Source organism: Branchiostoma floridae, chromosome 14 (genome assembly GCF_000003815.2).
Source record: "Branchiostoma floridae strain S238N-H82 chromosome 14, Bfl_VNyyK, whole genome shotgun sequence".
In the NCBI taxonomy this organism is placed as follows: domain Eukaryota; kingdom Metazoa; phylum Chordata; class Leptocardii; order Amphioxiformes; family Branchiostomatidae; genus Branchiostoma; species Branchiostoma floridae.
Window position 1 is genome coordinate 9003865 of NC_049992.1, and position 21893 is coordinate 9025757.

Below are 21893 nucleotides of genomic sequence, written 5' to 3' on the forward strand. Positions count from 1 at the left end.
AAAAATATAAGTACCACAATTCGGGTTGGTCGCATTTATTTTACGACAACATATGGATGCCCTCGTTTTTAGTACTTGATTTGGCGGCACTTTGTGAAGATTTAGCCCTTGTTTTTGCATAACACAGAAGGTGAGTGTACTGAATTACTATTTTCCATGAATCCTTAACATGAAAAGTGTCTCTTAACTTAGTATATCACGCTTTTATCTGTGTTAATACTGATAAAGGGAGATTTTTTTTTTTGCTGGGGTTGCCCCCCTCCCCAACTTGCAGCTGCCCTGGTCTGGGTTCTCAACATAATTTTACTAGTTCTCAATATTTACTAGTATATGTGCTTGGCTTTACTTAATGGAGATGGTAGATTAAAGCCCTTGGGTTTTGCTATTTATTTCAAACTCTGGAAGGTTTAAATATTTCTTTAAATAGAGAAGACAGTTTGTTAACTGAACATGATTTGGCATAACAAAACAAAACAAGACAAAACACTACAACCTCACACAGTTATGCCATATCCTTTGTTCAGCCAACAGGCTAACAGCTGTCCCCACCATGGCTGGTTCTACACGAGAAGTGGTGACCTTGCAGTTTGGTCACTACGCCAACTTCGTGGGAACCCACTGGTGGAACCTGCAGGAATCGTCCTTCTGCTACGACGCGGCGTCAAGTTCCAGTCCGTCCGAGATCAATCACGATGTCCTCTTCCGAGAGGGCCTAACGCTCACAGGAGAGCAGACCTACACCCCAAGGTTATTGTCTTATTGCCTTTAGTACTTTCAGGCTGTACTAAGGGACGACAATGACAATGCAGCAACGTTGAGGTCGAGACTTCGAAGTCTGATTAAGTGGTCACTGCAGTTCACCTGACTTGCATGGTACTGACAGGGGTTACTGTAATTTAGAGATTTTAGGTGAGAAGTACTATGTGTGAGGTACTATGTGTCCACAGATGATTAGCAATAATTTTTGCGATAAAGTTTTACTGACTTTTGTCCCCAGGTTAATCATGTATGACCTAAAGGGAAGCCTGAACACCCTGAAGGAAGACGGTACTCTGTACGATGTGTTGGACAGGGACGATGAGGTGCACTGGATGGGAGATGTCACACTCCACACCTCAGAAACGTCCGGCAAGAATCAGTTTCTTAAAGACTTGGAAAAGATTGATAAGGTGACTGAACAGTCTTAACTACACTTAAACCTACTAGTTTGAGTATTACTATATCAGATATAAATTTGTTGTTGTTTGTTGTGAATTAACTGTATATACACAATCAGCTGACTGAAAATTTAGGCTGGCATGCTTTGAGAAAATATTTTTCCTTTCTGCTCTATGATTGACAATGCCTTGCTCTTTTCTATGCTATGGTCATACCCAAGAACACACTTTGACTGTACATTATATGTAAGTGTGTATGTCATGTTGTTATGATTTTATCCAGGGAGAGTTGCCTACAGAAGAAGATGCCTCCTCTGCTGGGACGGAAGACTCACATGACGAAGTCCAAGAGACGACGCCTCACTTGTCTACCGATCCGCTGGAAGTGTTCCGCAGCAAGCTTTACAACCTGGACGGAAGTGTCTCAGTCTGGTCAGACTTTCTGCGGATCCACCTGCACCCAAAAACCGTGTCCATCCTCTCCGAGTTTGCACACGATCCTGAGCAGGACATGTTTGATGTTTTTAGTCACGGACAGCAGCTGTTAGGAACTCAGAGAGTGTCGGCAGATGTTGAAGACAGGCTACACTTCTTTGTAGAGGACTGTGATAGTTTACAGGGATTCCAAATGCTGGTAGACCCTTATAATGGTTTTGGTGGGCTGGCAGCGGAGGTTTTAGAACGGATGTCAGAAGACTATGACAATAAGGGGATCCTAACATTTGGTTGCTATCCCTCCGTGTTTGTCAGAAGAAGCCCTATTGTTGACTACCACAGGCTCATCTGTACTGTGTTGTCTGTAACTAAGTTATCTGATAATAGCTCTCTTTATGCACCGTTATCTGTTGCCACAGGATTAGGGCGAGAGCCTGGACCGGTAGCATCCTTCCCGTACTTGAGCTATAACCCCTCACTGCACTACCACACAGGCGGCATCCTAGCAACTGCACTAGACACGTGCACGCTTCCGTATCGCACGCGCAGTGATGCCGTTCTCATGACTGACCTGACCAATACAATGAACTACTCTGGTCGCAAAATGGCCGCACTCTCGGCCAGACTCCCGTTCCCCATTACCCTGGATGGATCGCTAGCTTCCAGTCTCAGCCAGTACGTGGCTGCACCAGACTTGGTCTCTCTGTGTCCGGGGGTGAGGGAACCTGGAAGAACATTCATGCAGTCGGTCGTGTTAAGAGGAGTACCGCCTAACAGGATACTTATCCCCGATCCAGCTGCTCACGCTGACAGTATCTTCCGAGACTGTAGATCGGCCAACGACTGCCTGAAACGCTATCTCCAGCACGTGTATCCGGGGACGCTAAACGCAGGGACTGTGGTTAACGAGCCGCTCACAGTCACCACTCCCTTTCCGCATCTGTTCCACCCAGAGATCGCCCACGACGGGTTGGTTGGGTTTAAGCCGCGGTCAGCAATACAGGGGGTAGAGAAGATGCCAGCAATGACGTCACTGTCCTCCCCGTCGGGATTACAGGGTTGCCTCACCGCGCTCCACGGAGAGGTGGAGAAGGTGGACATCAGGAGGTTCCACAGGTTCCTGGATGCAGGCCTGGAGGAGGATGACTTTGCAGAGGCAGTGGAAAGCCTGCGCAGGCTGGCACGGATGTACCAGACAAGCGATAACGAGATGGCAGAGGACAGCGATGATGACAGTGACTAAGAGATAATCTGTCTGAAGTTTACTGTAAATGCAGAATTGTTCGCGGCAGTTTTATGTTCAAGGGCCACTTCACCGCGAACATTTATCCATTATATTATGAAGCAACAGATTGTGGCGCAACCGCAAACTTAAAACCATGGCAACTGTACCATCGCGGTGGATTAATGTTTGCGGTTTTCGCGGCGGCCGTTTCACTGCGAATTTAAAACCACCGCGAACATTTTTCCATAGCAGTAAGAGACTACAATGCATGGTGCTACCGCGAAATTAAAACCACCGCGAAAAGTCCATTTTCTCGCTACCGCGAAATTAAATGCATTTACAGTACTTGCTGTGGAAATCTTGTTAAGCCCAGCTTACAGAGGACAGTGATGATGACAGTGACTGATCCGTGTGATCGCTAATACTTTGGAAGTTAACCATTTATTCCAATATTACACTAAATGTACTATGCTGCATTGCTGCTAGCTACCTACTTCAGGTACCTCTCAAGTACCCCTTGCTTAAGTTCTTAGTCTTTTTGTCCACCTTCACATTCTTATGTGGGATAACACTGCTTGAAGAAAAGCAGATACATTCAGTGGAAAGCTTTAATTTTGAAACTCAGTATACTGAAAATCATGAAACAAGAATTTGTACACTTTCTATTTGAATTTGCACTTGTGTTATTTGTATTTATTGCATTGTATGCTCTATATTGTGTGCGTGTGATGGTATTACCAAAAATTGGAATTACAGTTTGGATCCTAATCCCATTTCCTTTTTTTGCCGCCAACTGCAAATTTGTGTGTTAATGTGTGATTTTGATGTGGCTCCATATTAGGCTATGTAAAAAAACAGTGATAAAAATTTGTATTCCATGGTCAACTTGTGCATTATTGTCTGAATCATGTCACCATTAAAAAGCATATGAAAACAAATACAGTTTGTACATTTCTTTGTAGGACTTGCATTATGCTTTATGAAATATTGATCTAGTACATGAACAAGCACACAGCATTAAGTTCCACACAGCAGATATATTTGTGACAATGTCATTCAGCTATATTGAATTGGAATGCAACACCTTGGTAGAGATGAGATATTCCAGTTTGGAATTTAGATTATTCTCCAAACAGAGGTTTTGGTATTGTCCCTCTTCACCTATCTCATCATAAAAATCATAATCATACAAGAAATACAGACCTCAATATTTTCATTTTTATTATATTTTGGAACTTTGAAACATGTTACCATAAACAAAACAGATATAACAAAGATGAACATTTTATGCTCTATATAAAGTCAACATGTGACAACTTAGTAAAAACATGTAACAAAACACTGAAATGCCAATGTATCAATAACATGGCACAAAACATCTTTTTAAGTCATGTTCTTTGAAACAATAATAACTAATATTTACACAAAAATATGACTTGCTGTTTGATACTGAGTGTTTTTATCCAAAACTGTTATGAGCACCAGTCGAGGAACAGACTGTTAGTGTCCAATAATCTTCAATACAGTAGGTCTATATGTACTTTCCTTCTACGTATACACATTTAGTTCAAAGTAATGCACTACATAATATGGCCATTCTTCAACAAACAAAGATGACAAATTATGTAACAGTTGACAGCATTATTCTAAAAGCCAGCAGGAAAAGTAATCAACAAATGTATTTTTGAACTTCACAAAATGTATTCTTGAAGTTCACATTGTTGACTTCTTTGTTGAACAGTCCTTTTAAGTTTCACAGTCCAGATTCAGAGGTGTATGCACAATGTTATTACATCTTATTGTCCCATGACACGAATGCTCTTTTTTAGCGTTGTAACTAATGGGCAAGGAAATACATGTGTAACAAACCCTATCAGACACAAAATACATTGTATGTCATACCACATTGTAAAGGAATGCCAGCGATGGTATGGTTTACTCAGTCCACCTTACATTTTTCAATACTACGAGAGAACACAAGTCCCACAGTCGAGGTTAGTTATCCTAGGTTACAGCTCAGAATACAGCCCAACATGGTTAGGTCAAACACTGCTGCCTTTAGCATAATGATATTTACAAGGTTGGTAACAGAACCAGTGACCAGACTGGCTAAGAAAACGATGTCCCCAAACTAGCCCTTTCGTTCTACCAAGGACGTTATATAAGACTACCATCTGTTGGCTACCTTCAGGGTGATTTGAGTAAGTCTCAGTCATTTCTAAAGTTATCAAACTTTCATGAACCTTTCACTCTTCAAGATATAACGTTAATCATGTGAATATCACAGATCTTTCTGTACGGTCTATTTAATCTACCAATTTAACACTACTACTGCATATTTAAACTGGTATTGTTTTCAATCTCAAACTGTGAGATGTCTCAAATACAGAACAAACTGGTGTTATAGTATTAGCTACACCAGTATCTAAACTAGCAGGTACGTTAACTACCTGGTCCAAGCTTTAGTGACTTTCATCAAAGGCTATTTACAGAGTGCTTCGGTTTCTTTAAACATAGTCATGGTCAGTCTGTTGATTGAGCCCCATCTCCCCCACCTCCTCCTCCTCCCACTCCTCTTCCTCCTCCTCCTCAAGCCTCTCCTGTTTCACCTTGATGTCATCCAATGAGATGGTTTGTTTCAGAGTGAAGCGTGTGGCTTCCACCAGTCCCCCGGGAGGCAGGGCCCCGCCCGAGCCGTTGAGGTCCACTGTTGATGCTGTGCTGCTTCTTCTCAGTAGTGAGGGTGTGTCTGTGGAAAGAAAGTACATACAAAATTTGTTAAAAACTATTTCATCATCGTAAGGAATAATAGATAGAAAATATCAACACATCTGCGCCAACATCGACAACAGAATGCGGTATAGTAAATCACTGGGGCCGATGGAACTTGATTGGAAGAGGCGTTTATTCTGTGATGTTCACTCAAGACAGCCATAACAAAGAGACCGGAAGAGGCCCAAGAGGATCATGAGATCCCTAACACAGTCATAGCAAGGTTTATGAAGGTTAGACATCCAGGTAAGCAATATTCAAATACAATTCAATCTCTACAACTGGATAAAAACGGATATTTACTTCCGGACATTTCGAGTGTCACTCAAAAGTCCGGAAGTAAATATCCGTCATAGCAGTGACGTTACTAATCATAAACCAAACCTACTGGCACTGACCAAGCCATTTCAAACAGTGTAACTCAAGACAAATATGTATTTTTTTCTACAATTACAACCACACAGACTCTCTACCAGTTCTAAAATGAAATGGACTGTTAAATTTGTTGCCCACCTGAAAAGTCCTTCGCAGCCTTGTACTCAATGATTCCTTTCCAAATCTTGTCCACCAGTCTCTCTGTTAGTTTCATCTCATGTAGGTCCTGTATGTGGGAAGAAGTCAAGTTAAAGAACTTGCAACATTATATGCTATTTGCAGAGAGAGATAAAAATGACAAGGGCTTTAAATCAAATACCACAAAGACCAAACATTGTACGTGAAAATAAATGGTCACCATTTACTTATGTCAGTGCCCACAATGATTTTTTCTTTTAACTGTTTAGACCACCATTTTTGTCAATATACAGACGTGACAATACACTTAAAAGCAATCTAGTGGCCGATGAAGGAAACTTTTGCACTATACCATTGATAGATAGAAAGGGGGGTGCACTAACCTGTAGATTAATCTCCTCCAGCTGTGACACAAAGTTGATCCTCCTGCGGTGGAAGGTCTCGATACAGGAGGCACAACCCAGCTTAGTCAGCCAGCTGGTGGGGAAGGGAAAGAAGGTGGGGTTATATACATGGATTAAACTTTAATTGAAAAAAATTCAAACAAGTTACAAACAATGCACATTAAACAGATCAATCGTGAGTTGGTCAGATTTCCAAAGATTGATAAAGATGCTGGGTTATAACCATGGATCAAATAAGGACTGAACAACATTCAAGTTACATTCATTCAACAAATTGATCGTGAGTTGGTCAGATTTCCCGAGAATGATTAAAGCACCAATTTTTTTAGAAATTAAATTTGGTGTTTGTACATTATCTATGATGCAGTGGAATGTACAAGTGTTCTTTGAACTTGCATTAAACACCTTGTACCATAAGTCAATCAGTGTTCTCGCCAGGCCTTTTCAGCATAGCGGGCCGATACGCTGTGGGCTGGAAAAATGACGCTGTAAAACGCCCGCTACGCTGCTTTTTCATCCAGCGTAGCGGCAAAAAAATGGGGAATAAAAGAAAAATATCGTAGTAAAAATACATAGGCACGCGCCAAGCACGCGCCTTCGCTATTTCAGGAAGTTATCAACTCGAAGGGAGGTGTTTTACAGCACCGGCCCGCCGTACCGCCGTACCGCTGTCTCGCAGCCGGCAGCCCCTCCCACCCCTTGCGTTCCCGCGCGCGGAAATGTAAACACAGACGCGAGAGGGCCTTGCCCGCACGTGATTAGCGGGGTGGGATCTCTCCCCGGAACAGCCGATGTGCATAAGGGAGCGGCGTTGATAAACAGAGGCTGTTACTCGCGGCAGTTGCGTCTTTCTTTTTCAGTACGGAAAATAGAAGCAATTATTTCTGACACATTTCTAGAGCAAGAACGGGTCGCGTTCCAAAATTTCCTGTTCTAAATTTTGCGTGTGCCGCCCTGCGTTGGTGCCAAAAAAAATATAAAATGAGTAGCGCGTGTGCTGCGAGTGATCAGTGGGGTGGGATCCCTCCGCGGAACAGCCAGTTCCCGGGGAATGTCCTTATTTGGGAAGCTCGGTTGACCAACATAGGCTGTTACTGATAGTTGCGTAATTTTTATTTCAGCGCGGGAAATAGAATCAATTCTTTCCGACATAATTCTGGAGCAAGAGTGGGTCGCTTTCCCAAAATTCCTGTTCTAAATTTGAAGCTCTGTATCGGCATTCGTAAGATACAAACCATCGTAAGTTTGTATGTAAAACCCGGCGTTAGTTTCGCCGACAAGCCCCGTGTGGCCCCGCCCACAAACCGCCAGGGCAGTGTCGGCATCTTTCCGATTTGATCAAAGGGCCGCCGGCTATCAATCAAACGCGGCTGTTGTTTACAGTTTCAGTCATGTGCCGTGTGCAAGTTTACAGCGAACTTCATGCTACGTAATATTACATTCCTTGGACCTTCTTTCCCACAGCGGTGCTTCTACGAAATATTTATTAGACTGTAACACTGAGTCCCACATGTTTTAAAGAATGGAATCTGACGCGGAATAGCAGTTTTTACCGGGTATTTTCTTGAAACATGTCCGTGGGAATATCGTCTAAACTCTAACGGCGAGGCGGCGACGCAGGGAGACCGTCAACAACAGTCGTACGGCACGGCGGCTAACAGCGATACTAGCGCTATAAACAAGCGCTTCAACTTCGGATGGCAACCAGGACAATATTTTTAAGTACTGTTGAGCTGAGTAAAGTTTGTTGTTTATGAGTTTTTAGTTGTCTGTGAAGCTTTGACCCGAAATATTGTTACGTCAAAGTCAAACTGCTGAAGACAAGTTTAAGTGACTGCTGCGATTATCGTAGATATGGCCCTAAAAAAATGATAAAATAAGCCTTCTCAATAGCCTAAAATGCAAGAGCTTCCGGGGGGCTTCGCCCGCCTGGGTCCCCCCACCGGGGCTCTGCCCCTGGACCCCGCTGGGGGCCTTCGGCAGCCCCCGGACCCCTGCCCGACGCTGTGAAAATTTCCTGGTGAGAACACTGTCAATGTTGCAGCGTAGAAGAACAAAACTGATAAAATGCGGTAAACAATGACAGAAAAAAAATGTGCCAGGCATAAAAAATCCTATTGGACAAAAATGATTTGTCTCGATTCTCAATTACAACAAATATTGAAACATTTTTTGTCTAAAACAATATCTAGACTTACTCAGCGACGGTTCCCTCCGTGTCTGCCGGTGGGTGCCCGTTGTGAGGAGAGATGGTGTCCGTACTGCTGTGGGACGCGCCGGAGTGGTCAAACTGGGAGTTAGGGGTGTGGTCCTGCTTGTGGTCATTGTGGAGGGGAGAGTTGTTGAACGAGTCTGTTCTGTTCAGCGCTGTGTGGAGGGACGGTCTGGAAAAGAGAGAATAGTTTTACAAAACCACAAAAAAATGGTAACCACGACAAAACAGACAAAAATGAACAAGCAACGTTTTCCTCATCATAGCTATTCAAATAAAAAACTAAGCTCATCTCCTCCAATGGCACTTTAAAAATAACATCTGTTTCAATTTTTTTCTATTTCCAACAACATGTTTTAAAACACATCAAGCTTTGTAAGACAAATCAATAAATAGTTGCCTACATGCAAGATCAAGAAAGGGTTTCATATGTTCTTCTAAGTTATCTAACCCACATGCTTTTAAATGTGGATCCAGCTACAAAAGATGATCATGATATGCACATACATGTAGAGGGGGATTACGTGACATTCAACATTTTGTACTAGACATGCCAACAAACAGTTGCCCTGATGCAAGAAATGGTTTCATATGTTCTTATGAACCACAATGCTTTCAAATGTGTCTCCACCTACAAATGCACGTAGAAGGGGATAACATGAAATTTAATTCTAGTGGACTCACATTTTGGAGAGGTTGGCCTGAGTAGCACGGTACTGTTCCACCTGAGCTTTGGGGATCATCTGCATCAGTTCCAGGGACTCCTTAATCCGCATCAAGATCTCATAGTTCTCTCTGCCTCGTACCTGAGGGACACAAGACGACATTCAACGTCAACAGCAAGACAGTGAAGGAGTACAAGACTGGGGCAGGAATGGGATCTGCAGCAAGACCAGTTTAAGTACCGATTCACATACTGATGCTACTACCGCTGCAGCTAGGACAGCCTCATTACCCAGAAGAAGGGCATCTACTGGCTGTGGTTCAAGGTAAAGATTCAAGGAAAGATTAACCACTCTACATGTATCATGGAAGCTTATCTGTGTTGGTAGTAATCATAGTACAAAGCTAAACTTTCTTCCATTCCAACACCAAAGTACACATGGATCAAATTTTCAACAACCACTGTCGACTTCTTCAGGATCAATACAGAAGGAGGCAACAGTGGTCATTCAAAATTTGATCCGTGTGTACTTTTGTATTGGAAGAAAGTTTAGAGTTGTACCATTCTATATATACTTTCACTGTTTTTTCTCACATCCCTTGCATTCACAAGGTAACACAAAAATCACTTAAAGCTCTAGAGAAAAGAGAAAATGGAACAATTTAAAGTCTCTTCCTTTTACAGTTTGATACAAGTGTAGCACATACTTAACATTTTCATGCAATAGTTCTGTGAATATTGACTCCAATTAAGGACATGGCTAACAAAACAACCAGATAGGTTAAGCAACTTCTGCTTGTGAAATATTTTCCAGTATCATCCCTTTCCTTTCAGACTTTGGACCTATAAAAACTTGAAAGATATTTTATCATCCATTGTTACTTTACATCTACAGTTTTGTTAACCTACCGGTACATAGTAGACATTGTCGTCGTGTGTCTTTCTCTTCTTACTGCCCAGGGTAGTGATGGTGAAGCCTTGAGACATCCTTTTCACACCTGAAGGAATAAAAGAGTTCAGGTCAGTGTCAAAATACAAGGTACAAGTTCTAAAAACCTTGTGACTAGAAATGCAAAATAATTAGGGTACTTGTCAAAGTACAGTTCATCTATCAATGGCGAGTCATAAAATTGTGTGTGTGCTGACATAATACTAAAGCATACATTAACCCACAAACTAGATCAAATCTGTGTCAAAATATGATTGTTAACATTTAAGTTATCATTTAGTCTCATGACAGTGAGTCTAAAAATCATGTTGCGTGACTTAACACTACAGCATATGTTTAACCCACCTTTCTTGTTCTTGACGGGTGTGGACTCGGACGACTGGTTCCCGTGAGTCTTGTTGAACGATCTCTCCTCTGTCTTCCGGTCTCTCCCAGGACAGGCACAGATCCGCACCTCCACAACACGGCGCCCCAACACCTGGCCCTGGCTGGGGTTTGGAAAAAAGAAATGATGACAATTTTAGCAAATGGTTTGGGCATTGTCAGGTTGTTGGGAAAATAATATATCAGGGATAAAATGCCTGAACTGAGTCATTGCAACTAATGCTAGATTGTACTGTTACCAACAGCAGTACCGCAGCACCAGACAGGGGGCAGTACTGTGCAGCAAAATTATTTCCTGTAAAACCAGTATTGGCTGCTAGGTGTCTCTACTACACACCAATACTGAACAAAGTTTAATGCTGATCTATGGTATGTGCCATATGAACTATATGTTTCTCTATCATCAAATGAAAAAGCCTAAAAAACAAGACTGACATTTTGACTCCGCACTTTCACAAATTTTACACTTTGTATTCTACACTTAGTATTCTTTCATCAAAATGACATCATACATCGTAGAAAAAAGTTACCAAACAATGTCAGAAGACTTGAAGAGTATTTGTTTACTCCTGATCAGCAGACACATTTACTTCAACCTTATAGTAGGAGTAATAGGATCCACTATTTGATTAAACTGCTGCTGGGGTCCCTGACATGGGTGTAGACAGCAGTCGGCTAGTCTTCACACTGTGCTTCCATGCGGCTCTGTTCAGCGGGCTCACACTAGTTAGGGACCGTACGATATTTATCGGGGGGGGAGGGCTGGTGCGTTGGAAGTCCGATCAAAAAATTTTTTCATGGCCCTCCCCCCCATCTCAAAAAAATTTAACGTGACCCTCCCCCTCCACCCCAAAAAAATCAACATGGCCCTCCCCCCCACAGGAATCATTAAAAGGGTAGAAAAACAACCGATAAAAACAGCCTTAAAGTAATATAGACGTCAGGGCACAAGGGCGCCCGGCGTCCACCTGGTATAGCCAGTGTTCTTGCCAGGATTTTTTCACAGCGTCGGGGCAGGGGTCCGGGGGCATGCTCCCCCGGGAAAATGTGGATTTTCAAACCCTCTAAAACAGAATTTCCTGCAATTTGAGAGGAAAATTATGCCCTTGAGATTGGATGCCGTTTGCCTTTTTCTACTCCCGTTATTCAGTAATCGACGTCCGCCCTTTCCTCAAAAATACGTTATAAAAAAATAACTATAAGCACGGGGAATCAGCCGTCCGTGATTTGTCCAGTCATGTCTATATGAAAATTTTGGGTTTTTGATGCTTCCAAACAGGGCTCTAGCCAGTGAGTTTGTCAGCCCATGGAAAAATCCTGCCAATTTTCTTCCGGCATTGACTGAGTAAAAAATGTCTACCTCGTGCGATCGATGGTGCGTCCTCCCGCATCAAATACTAGTAGTTTTTCCAGAGGATAGAATAACAACGCCATCACACCTTTTTTTCTATTTTGCCCGATGATTTTACTCAAATTAATTAAATTGGTCGGGTTTTACACGGGCAGGCCGCGCCGTCATTTTCCAGGAGCGTGCGTTCGTTTCCTGCGACCTCAGGTAACCCCGTTTTCGGCGTGAAATATTTGGCTGGATTTCTTTTTTTACATAGACCAAGAACGTTATACAAATGTACATTATACGAAGGAGGTCGATCTGCTGCGTCTTTGGCAGTGATCAGTGCCGGTGTAGCCTTGAAGGAGTAGCCAGAAAAGACGTCCCAACGTGCTGGGCGCTGCGATCGATCGACCGTCCGTCTGGGGAGGGGGGCGTGCCGCGCCATGTGCCACGGAGTGCACAGCCGACGTCGACTCGATCGACGCTTGACAACAATATTGCGGCCCCTTTTCAGCCGCAAATTTTGCCCTTTTGAAACAACAGAAATGTTGTAAATAAAAAAAAAAGTTTATAGCTTTGGATTCTTCGCATAATTACCGCGCACCGCGCGTAGTTGGGGAAACTTTAATACTAGTAGTAAATTGTTGGGGAAGAAACTTGCCAGACGACACGGGCGGCTACCAATATATCTAAAACGTGCCGCGCTCCGCCCATGCCCCAGTATAAATTGTAAAGGTAGGATTCCTTCTTATAAAGATAGTTTTTAAAAAGATTCCACACGGGTGGTACAGGTCAGCCTTTCTTTCAGATTTTTTATGGACACACTCACCCGAGCCGAGTGCGTCCTTCCCGAAAAAATTAGTCCCAAGACGGAATGACGTATGTCTGGCGGGAACGCTGGTCCAGGGCAGTGCCACTTTTGGGGGGACTTTATAGGGGGGCTTTGCCCCCCTGAAGCTCTTGCATTTTAGGCTATTCAGAAGGCTTATTTTATCAGTTTTAGGGCCATGTCAAAATATCAAAACAAAAATAGTATAAACTATTCTTTCAAAAAAATTAACATGGCCCTCCCCCTATCTTAAAAAAAATTAACATGGCCCTCCCCCCACCTCAAAAAAAATTAACATGGCCCTCCCCCCCCAACGCACCAGCCCTCCCCCCCTGATAAATATCGTACAGTCCCTTAGACCGCACATTTGTGGATGGAACAGGGCAAAGCCTTAGTAGAGGACAGATTCTAAACTCACCTGTTCTCCAGAGTGAAGATGACCTGTGTAGGCCTCCTGTTCAGCCCTCCCACACACGAGGAGAAGCACATGAAGTTGTACAGGACAGTGTTGTACTCTGTACCAGCTGTAAAGGGTACAAGTCAATTTCAAGTTTAAACATTTAGGAAATATCATTTGCTGACCCATTACAAAATTTGAAGCACGATCCTCTGGATGTATTCTGTTAACAAGCCATTTCTTATCCAAAGACACATAGAACTAAAAACTATTTCTTTTAAATTATATATTTTGTGAAATCATCAGTACAATTCTACTTCAACTCTAACTAACATTCTTGTATCTTCTAATAGCATTTTAAGATGTCTTAGTCTGTGTAACACAAATTCTGCTGTCTTAGGGCTGTAACTGGTCCCTCTCAACAGAGCAGAGGATGGACGTTGGGTGGCCTGAAGATATTTGTAGCCCATAAGAATTCTTCTCATACAATTACATTTTGATTGCAATTTCTCAGCACACAAATGTTCACAACCACAAACTTTTCCCCCTTACCCTGTGGGCTCTCGTACATAATGGTGACACTCTGCCTGTGTGTGTGTGGGTCCTCCCAGTACTGAGCATTCGGGTTTCCTTCCACACGGATCAGGTGAGAAGGAGCAGGGTGGTCTAGTAAGGAAACAAAATGATTCCAGTTATAAACAACACAACATCCACATGCACAAACACTTAACCTCGATGAAGGTTAGACATCCAGATACGCCAAAAACAGTTACTCAAGCAACTGGATATGATTTTGGTGGCCCATCACAAAATCAAATCCAGTTGCTTGAGTACATGTGTAACTGCTTGTTGGCACAACACTTTACATATTCTGTACAGACATGAATGGCAGGTTAAGTATTCGACTCAATAAATGTTAATAAGACAGTCATATTTGTGTTTTTTGTCTTCCTGTATCATGCAATCCTACTTGACATTTCTAAAGTTAAGGTTTTGATATTAGGCAAGATTCTATATTGTAAGTTATTCACAAATACATGAACTAAGAAAATAACTCTTTTTACTTAGAATATAGTTTATAATTTTGCTTCAGTGTAGAAAATGACAAAAGCATTGAGTAGAAATAACTGACATTTCTGATGAAAGGATGCTCCACTTGTTGACAGATAAGTTTCACAATTTTACATGATACCAGCTCTATTGCACACAACAATGAACACAACCACCAAAGGCATTGTAACAACCACTCACCATTGAACTCCTTCGCAGCGGTGTGGTTGTGGCAGCGGCGCACTACCTCCGTCACGTGCTCAGGTTTCTTGTACAGCGGCATGGCGCGGATGAAACAACCGTGAGGAACGGGAAGCCTGGTCTTGAACTTGACCGGACAGGTCAGCGCCATTCTGACGTACAGCTTGTTCAGGACTTCTGAGTACTGTAACAGAAAAAAGTGAAACACTACTTCTTGCTATCCAATACTTCATTTACAAGTACACATTCTCATCTTTCACTACATAAAAGGCACAATATACATGAAAAATACAGAATAAAAGGAAACCATACATATCAACTGCAACTGTTGACAAAAGGCTATATCATTACTAGCTCAAAAGACATTTATTTACATTTCTACTTTTGTTTGAGATTTTTTTTTGGTAGTATCTTTTAAGGTTCAACGATTCCAAACTACATTTGAACCCAGGGAAGAGACCTTTGTTGTCAGCTCTGATGCGAAGCCACAAAATCAAGAAAATAACGACACCGATTGTTATGACTGAGAAACAGTAGTACTTACTGTCCAGGTGGCACTCTTCGCTGTGTTGGTCTGTTGTGGTCCGAAGGAAAACTCGAATCCCAGTGGGCCAGAGTAGTCAGTACTGTAGGGTAAACATTAGAATATTGACCTATTTACTTCTATAGTAATATTTATAACATATCCAAAAGGAAGTGTACACATAATCTTTTTAATGCCAAAACATTGTCAACAAGTAAAGGTGTCTAAAAAAGACACCTATAGGCGACGCATTTTAATGTTACTGACCCGCCCCGGGGTGTATATGGTGAGCTTGAGGGGGGGGGGGGGTATCTTGTTTGTGCGGGGTTGGTTCCTTGGGGGGGGGGGGGGAGCAAAAATGGCGAAAATTAAGGAGGGGCGAAAATATTCTGAACTTCTGATACTATTACACAGGCAATTTTCTTATTATGACATTATCTTTGACTTTGGTTATAGTCCGAATTGTCAGTCGATCGATCCTTCAATCGATTGCAACACGTGCAAACAAGATCTAAAACAGTACATGTACAAAACTTCAAGACTTGTATCATGAACTTCCCATAACAATAATAGAGAGATTTAAAGCATTAAAAATTAAGGACTTAAATTGCTACTGCAACTGACGGCTTCAATCTATATATGGTTTCATTCGGTCAATATTGACCATGGCAAAATCCTAATTGATATCAGCCCTACAGCGTCGACTGTGGCTAAACAGCCCTATACGAGCATTACATTCTCTGCCACATAGGGCACATCTGCAAGCTGACTCGGGTCTGTTGTAGAGTTCTTTTCGCAGGATCCGCTTTTCTTCAGCCATACGCATCAGTCTGGTTTCTTCTGATTTCTCATCAAGAAGATAACCATAACAATAATGTAGAATTCCAAAGAATTAAAGATTAAGGACTATGTGACATTATCTGACCGGTTCGGTCCATAAGAAGACGGATTATAGGATGCACAATATACAAGGTAATTACGTCCATAATCTTCTGTCTTTCCTCAATATAAACGAGGGACATGATAATAAAAAGTGTAGATCATCTTCAACAGTATGTTTGTACATAGTATTATTAGTACAGAGAAAAATATGGTTAATGTAGTTCTGAGCCTTCGTAGTTTTCAGGTCACGCTTCCGCATACCAAATGCATGCCCGATGGTACACCCTTGGGAAGGAGGCCCAAAGATCACGCCCCCCCCCAAAAAAAAAACCCTGAAACACCTGCTTTTCCCCTCCAGCTAAAATCGAACAGTCACGAGCCACCTCAAGTCCTGGTAAATAGCTAGAAGTGGCTTACGATGCACGTGAGGACAAAGCCGAAAACAAATGTCTACATGAACAACAGCGGGTGGAGCCAACAGGATCTACGTTTGATGATTTGATACCACCTTCAGCCAGACAGAACCTGGCTGACACATATGTTACATGTACTATGCAGTCTATACTATCCAGGTATGCACAATTGTGTACATAAGCCTAACCATGTCTTACTCCACAGATAGGGTAATTACAGACGGAAGCATGCGCTATACTACATCATATTTCATACATCATACTATCACATACAAGAGTAGCTCTCAGAGCATTGGCAGCGTCTTGGGCAGTTCAAACTTGGCGCTCTACCAATTACTCATAGCTCTTCTCCCCAGTCATTGGTCAATGCTACATTCAAATGAACTTCCATATATGGTGTAGTCACGTGTCCTATTCCTAAAATAGCCTAGTTACCTAGTAACATAAACATATGGTACAAATTCTCTACACGCCTTTTATCTTATCTGTCTCGGTCTGTCCGGCAAAGTAAAAAGAATAGACTGGACATATTTTTTGAACGTGTTCGCCTTTTTCTTAGGCATTTTGGCATCAACAAAACTGGTACCTGTGAACTTGCTAATAAGGCTACCTAAGAATGATCATGAATGTCTTATGTTACGGTCACATTTCCCAACCGGAAGTTACCGGAATAAAAAAAAAATAAAGCTACATTTATGAAGGATAGACATCCAAATTAAAAAGTAAAGCTGTTTATGGTCGTTTATCAGTTCACAAATTATGGCCACTACTTATTTTCTTTGCATTTTGTGTGTTTTAGGCCCTCTACATACTTTTTATTTGTTCACGAGAGCTGCCCAATCGGACCCCGGGTTGGAACTGTTACCGTAAAACTACCCCCAGCTTGAGGAGCGAAAGTTGCCTGGTCGGTTCCCGTTTGGAAATGTGACCGTAACATTACCCTTATTTTTGAGGAGCTGTTGAAGATCTTGTTTGAGAGATTTATTAACAGCTAGCAATCTTGCTGCACGGGCTGAATTAGGGAGGTACCCCTTACACTTGGAGGCCTCCCTAAACGCCATTAAGTTTTTCACTAGAGTCTGCTTGAATGTGCCGGCTGATAGTCTCCAGGCAGACGCACTTTTATGTCAATTAGAATTAGACTCTTTAGGTAGTAAATGTTGGGCTTCCGGTGTGCGGAAAACTTTAGAAGAATGCGGTTATGCCTTTGTTTGGCATTCTCCACACTCAATTGTTTCAAAAGTGCCCTCAATCATCTCTGCTATTCAACAACGTTTAAAGGACATCTACTTTCAAACATTTCTATGCGAAATTCATAATGACAACAAGGGCAAATGCGCAAAGAACAAATTACGCTCATACAGACTGTTCAAATCCACCTATAACGAAGAAGAGTATCTTAAGATTCCGAACGAACGACAAAGATCTATTATCACCAAACTACGAATCAGCTGCCACAAACTCCGTGTTGAAACAGGGAGGCACAACCGCACACTTCTGGAGCAAAGAGTCTGTCAGTTCTGTAACCTGAACAAGATCGAAGATGAATCTCACTTTCTATTAGATTGTAGTTTATATAGTAACGATAGAAGTATTCTTTTTAGCCATATTATAGGAAAGTTCCCTCGCTTTGAATATATGTCTAGTGTTGAAAAATTCATTTTTCTTATGAGCTTTGATCAAACGACATTATACAAACACATCTCAAGCTACATGTTTAACATAACTAAGAAACGAGAAGAAGCCGAACAAATGTATTAGAATAGTTTTAGAATTTATGTTTTAGATTAGTCTTAGAAACCATGTTTACTGCATTACTACCCTTTGTATCTATATGCCTGTACTTAGCCCGATAGGGCATGAATGTGCAATAAAGGCTATTACATTACATTGAAATTAATTCTTTTGGCAAATCTTTTATCCAATATTGTGTTGACCCTTTCACCTCACTTAGTATTAGGCCACAATAAGTAGCTATTGTGGATGACATCAGCGCGAATACAATGTTTTGAATGGAATGAATGAGAGCCGATCTAAGTGACAAAAATTTTACTCATTGTGGCGCCCCTTTGTAATCAGTCCATCTGCATAATTCATCTCAGTTCGGGTAACGATGTTAGCCAGACCATGGCCACATGGGGTCGGCGTCATTGTCTTGGTGATGTCGGAATTTCTTAGTAATCGGTGACATCCCTAATTGATCTGAGCCGAAATGCCGCCGTGCTAATCAATGCCAAAAACATCCCTTTGTTTATTACCGACAGAACTCCGTATGTGGCCCGGCCGCTGGCACGGCAAGGTGCCACGGTACCGCTAAAGCGGTCATTACAGCAGCGCATCTCGTGGCGTATGCATCGCAGACTTTTCGCTCTAAAATTTCTCGAGTTTTCGCTTAAGTCTTTCCTCTAACCTTGTCGGACGATTTGAACACGCTTGTCTCTAGTTTCATCTTGCTGGCCAAGCCACCACGTATACGCCCCGTCGGCGGAAACCGCTTCCCGTTCAGCGGAGCCAGCGCGCCAAGACCCCGTAAACGTCGGCCCGTCCCTGGAGCCAGTCAGCTAGGTCTCCGTCGGTTCATTCCTCGGTACCGGTCAATCACGTCCCCGTTCCGGTGTCTCCCTACAGAGCCCTTGCGAGGCCCTGAACATAGGACACAACTTTCGCGGTCTCAAGCCGGATTTCCTCCGAACTTGTTCGTACGTACCCGGCGGCATTGCTTGGACAGTGCTTTGACAACGTACTCCCAGACTGTTGACTTCCTGACCCTTCTTGACCCGTCTTCAGCTTAGAGAGGCGAACATCCGGTCAACACCGATCAACTAGCCGAACCTTTCTTCAGTGACCGAACTCAACTCCACGGTGAGCTGCCATATTGTTGTATCTTGTTACAAACTTGTCCTTCTGATACTTCAACTACGAACATTGCCATTACCAGACACTCTTTTGTATCCCGACAGAAGTCATTTGTTCGGCGTCGTACTATGACAGCCTCCGACGAGCAATTTGTCCTAATTTTTGGGTATCTATTACGTAGACATTCAGTTTCATGGCGTGCCGGGTTGCACCATCCCAAAATATTACGCTAGTGTGCTTCCTATTCTGCAGCAAACCAGTCCTCACATTGTGTACGTAGAGCTAGGGCACAACGATATATGTAGACGCCAATGGGCTCCAGAAACCATAGCTCGTGATTTAGTAGCTTTGGCACGCAAAATCTCTGAAATCCATTCAGTTCGACAGGCGATTCTAGTTGAACCAATCTGGCGATTGAAATCCCCCTGTAACATGCCGGACTTCCACTCACGCATCCATGATTTCCGTACCGAGTTTCGCCCCCTCGTCGACGCTACCCCATCCGTTCACAGATGGTACCACGCAAAGCTGTGGCAGAAAAACCCTAACTATTTCGTTTCTGAACGGTATTTTTCTGAGCCATTCTCTTCAAATTGTTCCTAATTGAAGGCTTGTTTTGTTAACTTTTTTTCAATTGCTTCAATCGCCAGTTGGCTTCACATTTGGTGTATTTTTAGCCCCGGACAGAAATGTTCCAGTCAACATGACGACGACCTTGGACTGTTGGACTTCAAAAGAAACATGGACTGGTTCGACTGACATGGACTTGCAAAATGGAGACAAATGGCCGCATGCTGAGGATTCGAGTAACTAATCGCCTATGAGATTATGTATGAATTTCTCCTCAGGTGAGTATGCCCGTTGTGCTGCTCTGGTTTAAGTCGACTTAGTTATGTTTAGTTAAGTTAAGTGAAAGGTTATGTTGAACGGCAAGACAACGACCTTAGTGATCTGACAGGAAATTTGTGGATTCTTGTGTCTGGCTCCCAGTCATTTGCTCTGCATACGTCCCCAGACTTGCGTCCTTGTCTAAAACTTCTGTGATGCCCACTCAACAGTCCTGTCATTTATGTTATGGTTTATAACATTGCGTGCGTGTGTGTGTGTGTGTGTTCTCCCTCGATCCATTTACAGGCCGACCATACTTAACAAGAGCAATGATGACGATGTTCACTTGGACTCCACAACACCGCCACGCCACACACTGTGACTCTTTTTTCTTTATTTGTGATATCTCAACATCAGCTCCTACAACATATCTTTAATAGCTGTGACGAGCACCCAAATAAACGTGCAACGACGATGACAAAGTTATGGGTGACTTTGGAATAAACCATTAGTGTCAGTATCAGTATATTCGTATAGTATATAAAACGGGCGATGTCATTTTTGTGTTCTCTCTCGATCCCAACAGACTAACCATACAGGACAAGAGCGACAACGACGAGATGTTCCTGACACCCATACCTGTGTCCATCAGGACGAAACAGTTCCATCACAAAGTCAGTCGGGTCCTTCCACTGCAAGTCACTGAGACGAGCTGTATCGCTGGAGGAGCCGGAATAGACGTCTGTGCACCTTATAAAGTCGGGAAGGAGCTACACATCACCCAGAACCGCACCGTCCACAGAAGGAAGACAACGAGAGGGCTAAGAAATGCCAGAACAGTAGCAGATCTGGAGCAGCAAATCGATTGCACTGCCACAACCACAGAAAACCTAAAACTAGTTAGATAATTCACGGGCTGGTTTTGACTGATTTATACCATGAATATGTATATATAATGTGTAACGTTATATATTATAATAGTGGATTTTATATGTACAACAAAGAACCGTACATAATTTTCCCACAGCGACGACGGACCTAATCAAACCGGAGGTGTATGTACTAATGAAGAAAACCAACATAAGAATATGCAGAAGTGGCCATCGATCGCTGGGAGGAGCTAGAAGATACATTTGTGCGGCTTGAAAATTCTGAACAGAGGGGAGCCACACAACATCCAGAACAGCGCCATCTACAGAAGGAGGGCAACATGAGGGAAGTAGAGGCCAGTAGCAGAGCCAAGACGTACAGCCGATAGATTGCGATCATACTTGTACATGTATAGATAACCTGACATGACACCAGTTATAGAATTCACGGATTGACTGATTGATTGACTGTTTATATCACGAATATGTATTTTAGTGTATACATTGTAGTAGTTGATTTTATATGTATATGAATGGACCGTAGATGAAATAACCGTTGTTTTGTGGTGTGACAAGACCTGTCTGTTTGATACGCCAAAATGTGCCCACCAGATATATTGTATTTGTATGACAGAGAGTCAGAGAGTATAGTTCAGAAGAGAAAGAGAGATCCGCAGCTAAGAACGAAGTTAGCGAGGCCAGCATTACTAGTATATAGTAACGTCAAACCATCTTAACAGTCTCCCGTGCCCAGTGTACGGAAAACCTTGTCTCTGCGTCCTTCCTTTATTCTAGCTATGCTAGTCTTCAAAGCAGAATCTAAACAACTTGAAACCCATTGGTTTCATGGCTTGTTTGAAACATGTGACTTATTAACTTTTCAAAATCAGGCTTTACGTAACCTGTATCTATATAGCCGGTATAACCTGGTATAACAGTCCTTCGGCGTAACACACCAGCTTCAATTCAAAACGACAACCACCTGAAAGCGCAACAT

At 42.5% G+C, this 21893-nt stretch overlaps 2 protein-coding genes and 1 long non-coding RNA gene across 4 annotated transcripts in view; 2 read left to right on the forward strand and 1 right to left on the reverse strand.

Moving 5' to 3' along the window:
• The first annotated feature begins 48 nt into the window (after window positions 1–48).
• Window positions 49–3755, forward strand: LOC118431131 (protein misato homolog 1-like). The gene is made up of 4 exons (XM_035842246.1): window positions 49–130; window positions 525–747; window positions 998–1169; window positions 1441–3755. Exons 2-4 carry the CDS (start codon window positions 551–553, stop codon window positions 2833–2835), a joined length of 1764 nt encoding a protein of 587 aa, XP_035698139.1. The 5' UTR covers window positions 49–130; window positions 525–550; the 3' UTR covers window positions 2836–3755.
• A 303-nt stretch (window positions 3756–4058) lies between these two features.
• LOC118431130 (tumor protein 63-like) overlaps window positions 4059–21893 on the reverse strand; it is a 29894-nt gene continuing 12059 nt past the window's right edge. Inside the window, exons 6-16 of one of the 2 annotated variants that reach the window (XM_035842244.1) lie at window positions 15070–15151; window positions 14526–14709; window positions 13827–13940; window positions 13296–13401; window positions 10677–10819; window positions 10292–10380; window positions 9403–9524; window positions 8705–8890; window positions 6486–6579; window positions 6103–6190; window positions 4059–5566 (exon numbers count right to left, since the gene is read on the reverse strand). In XM_035842244.1, the coding sequence (XP_035698137.1) occupies window positions 5325–5566; window positions 6103–6190; window positions 6486–6579; window positions 8705–8890; window positions 9403–9524; window positions 10292–10380; window positions 10677–10819; window positions 13296–13401; window positions 13827–13940; window positions 14526–14709; window positions 15070–15151 (1450 nt within the window). In that variant the 3' untranslated portion in view covers window positions 4059–5324. The remainder of the gene's footprint in view (window positions 5567–6102; window positions 6191–6485; window positions 6580–8704; window positions 8891–9402; window positions 9525–10291; window positions 10381–10676; window positions 10820–13295; window positions 13402–13826; window positions 13941–14525; window positions 14710–15069; window positions 15152–21893) is intronic. The other variant, XM_035842245.1, reaches the window with a different exon arrangement.
• On the forward strand, window positions 18411–20957 carry LOC118431133. Its single transcript, XR_004832936.1, has 3 exons — window positions 18411–19205; window positions 19877–20047; window positions 20614–20957. It is a non-coding gene; the product is annotated as an uncharacterized LOC118431133 (long non-coding RNA).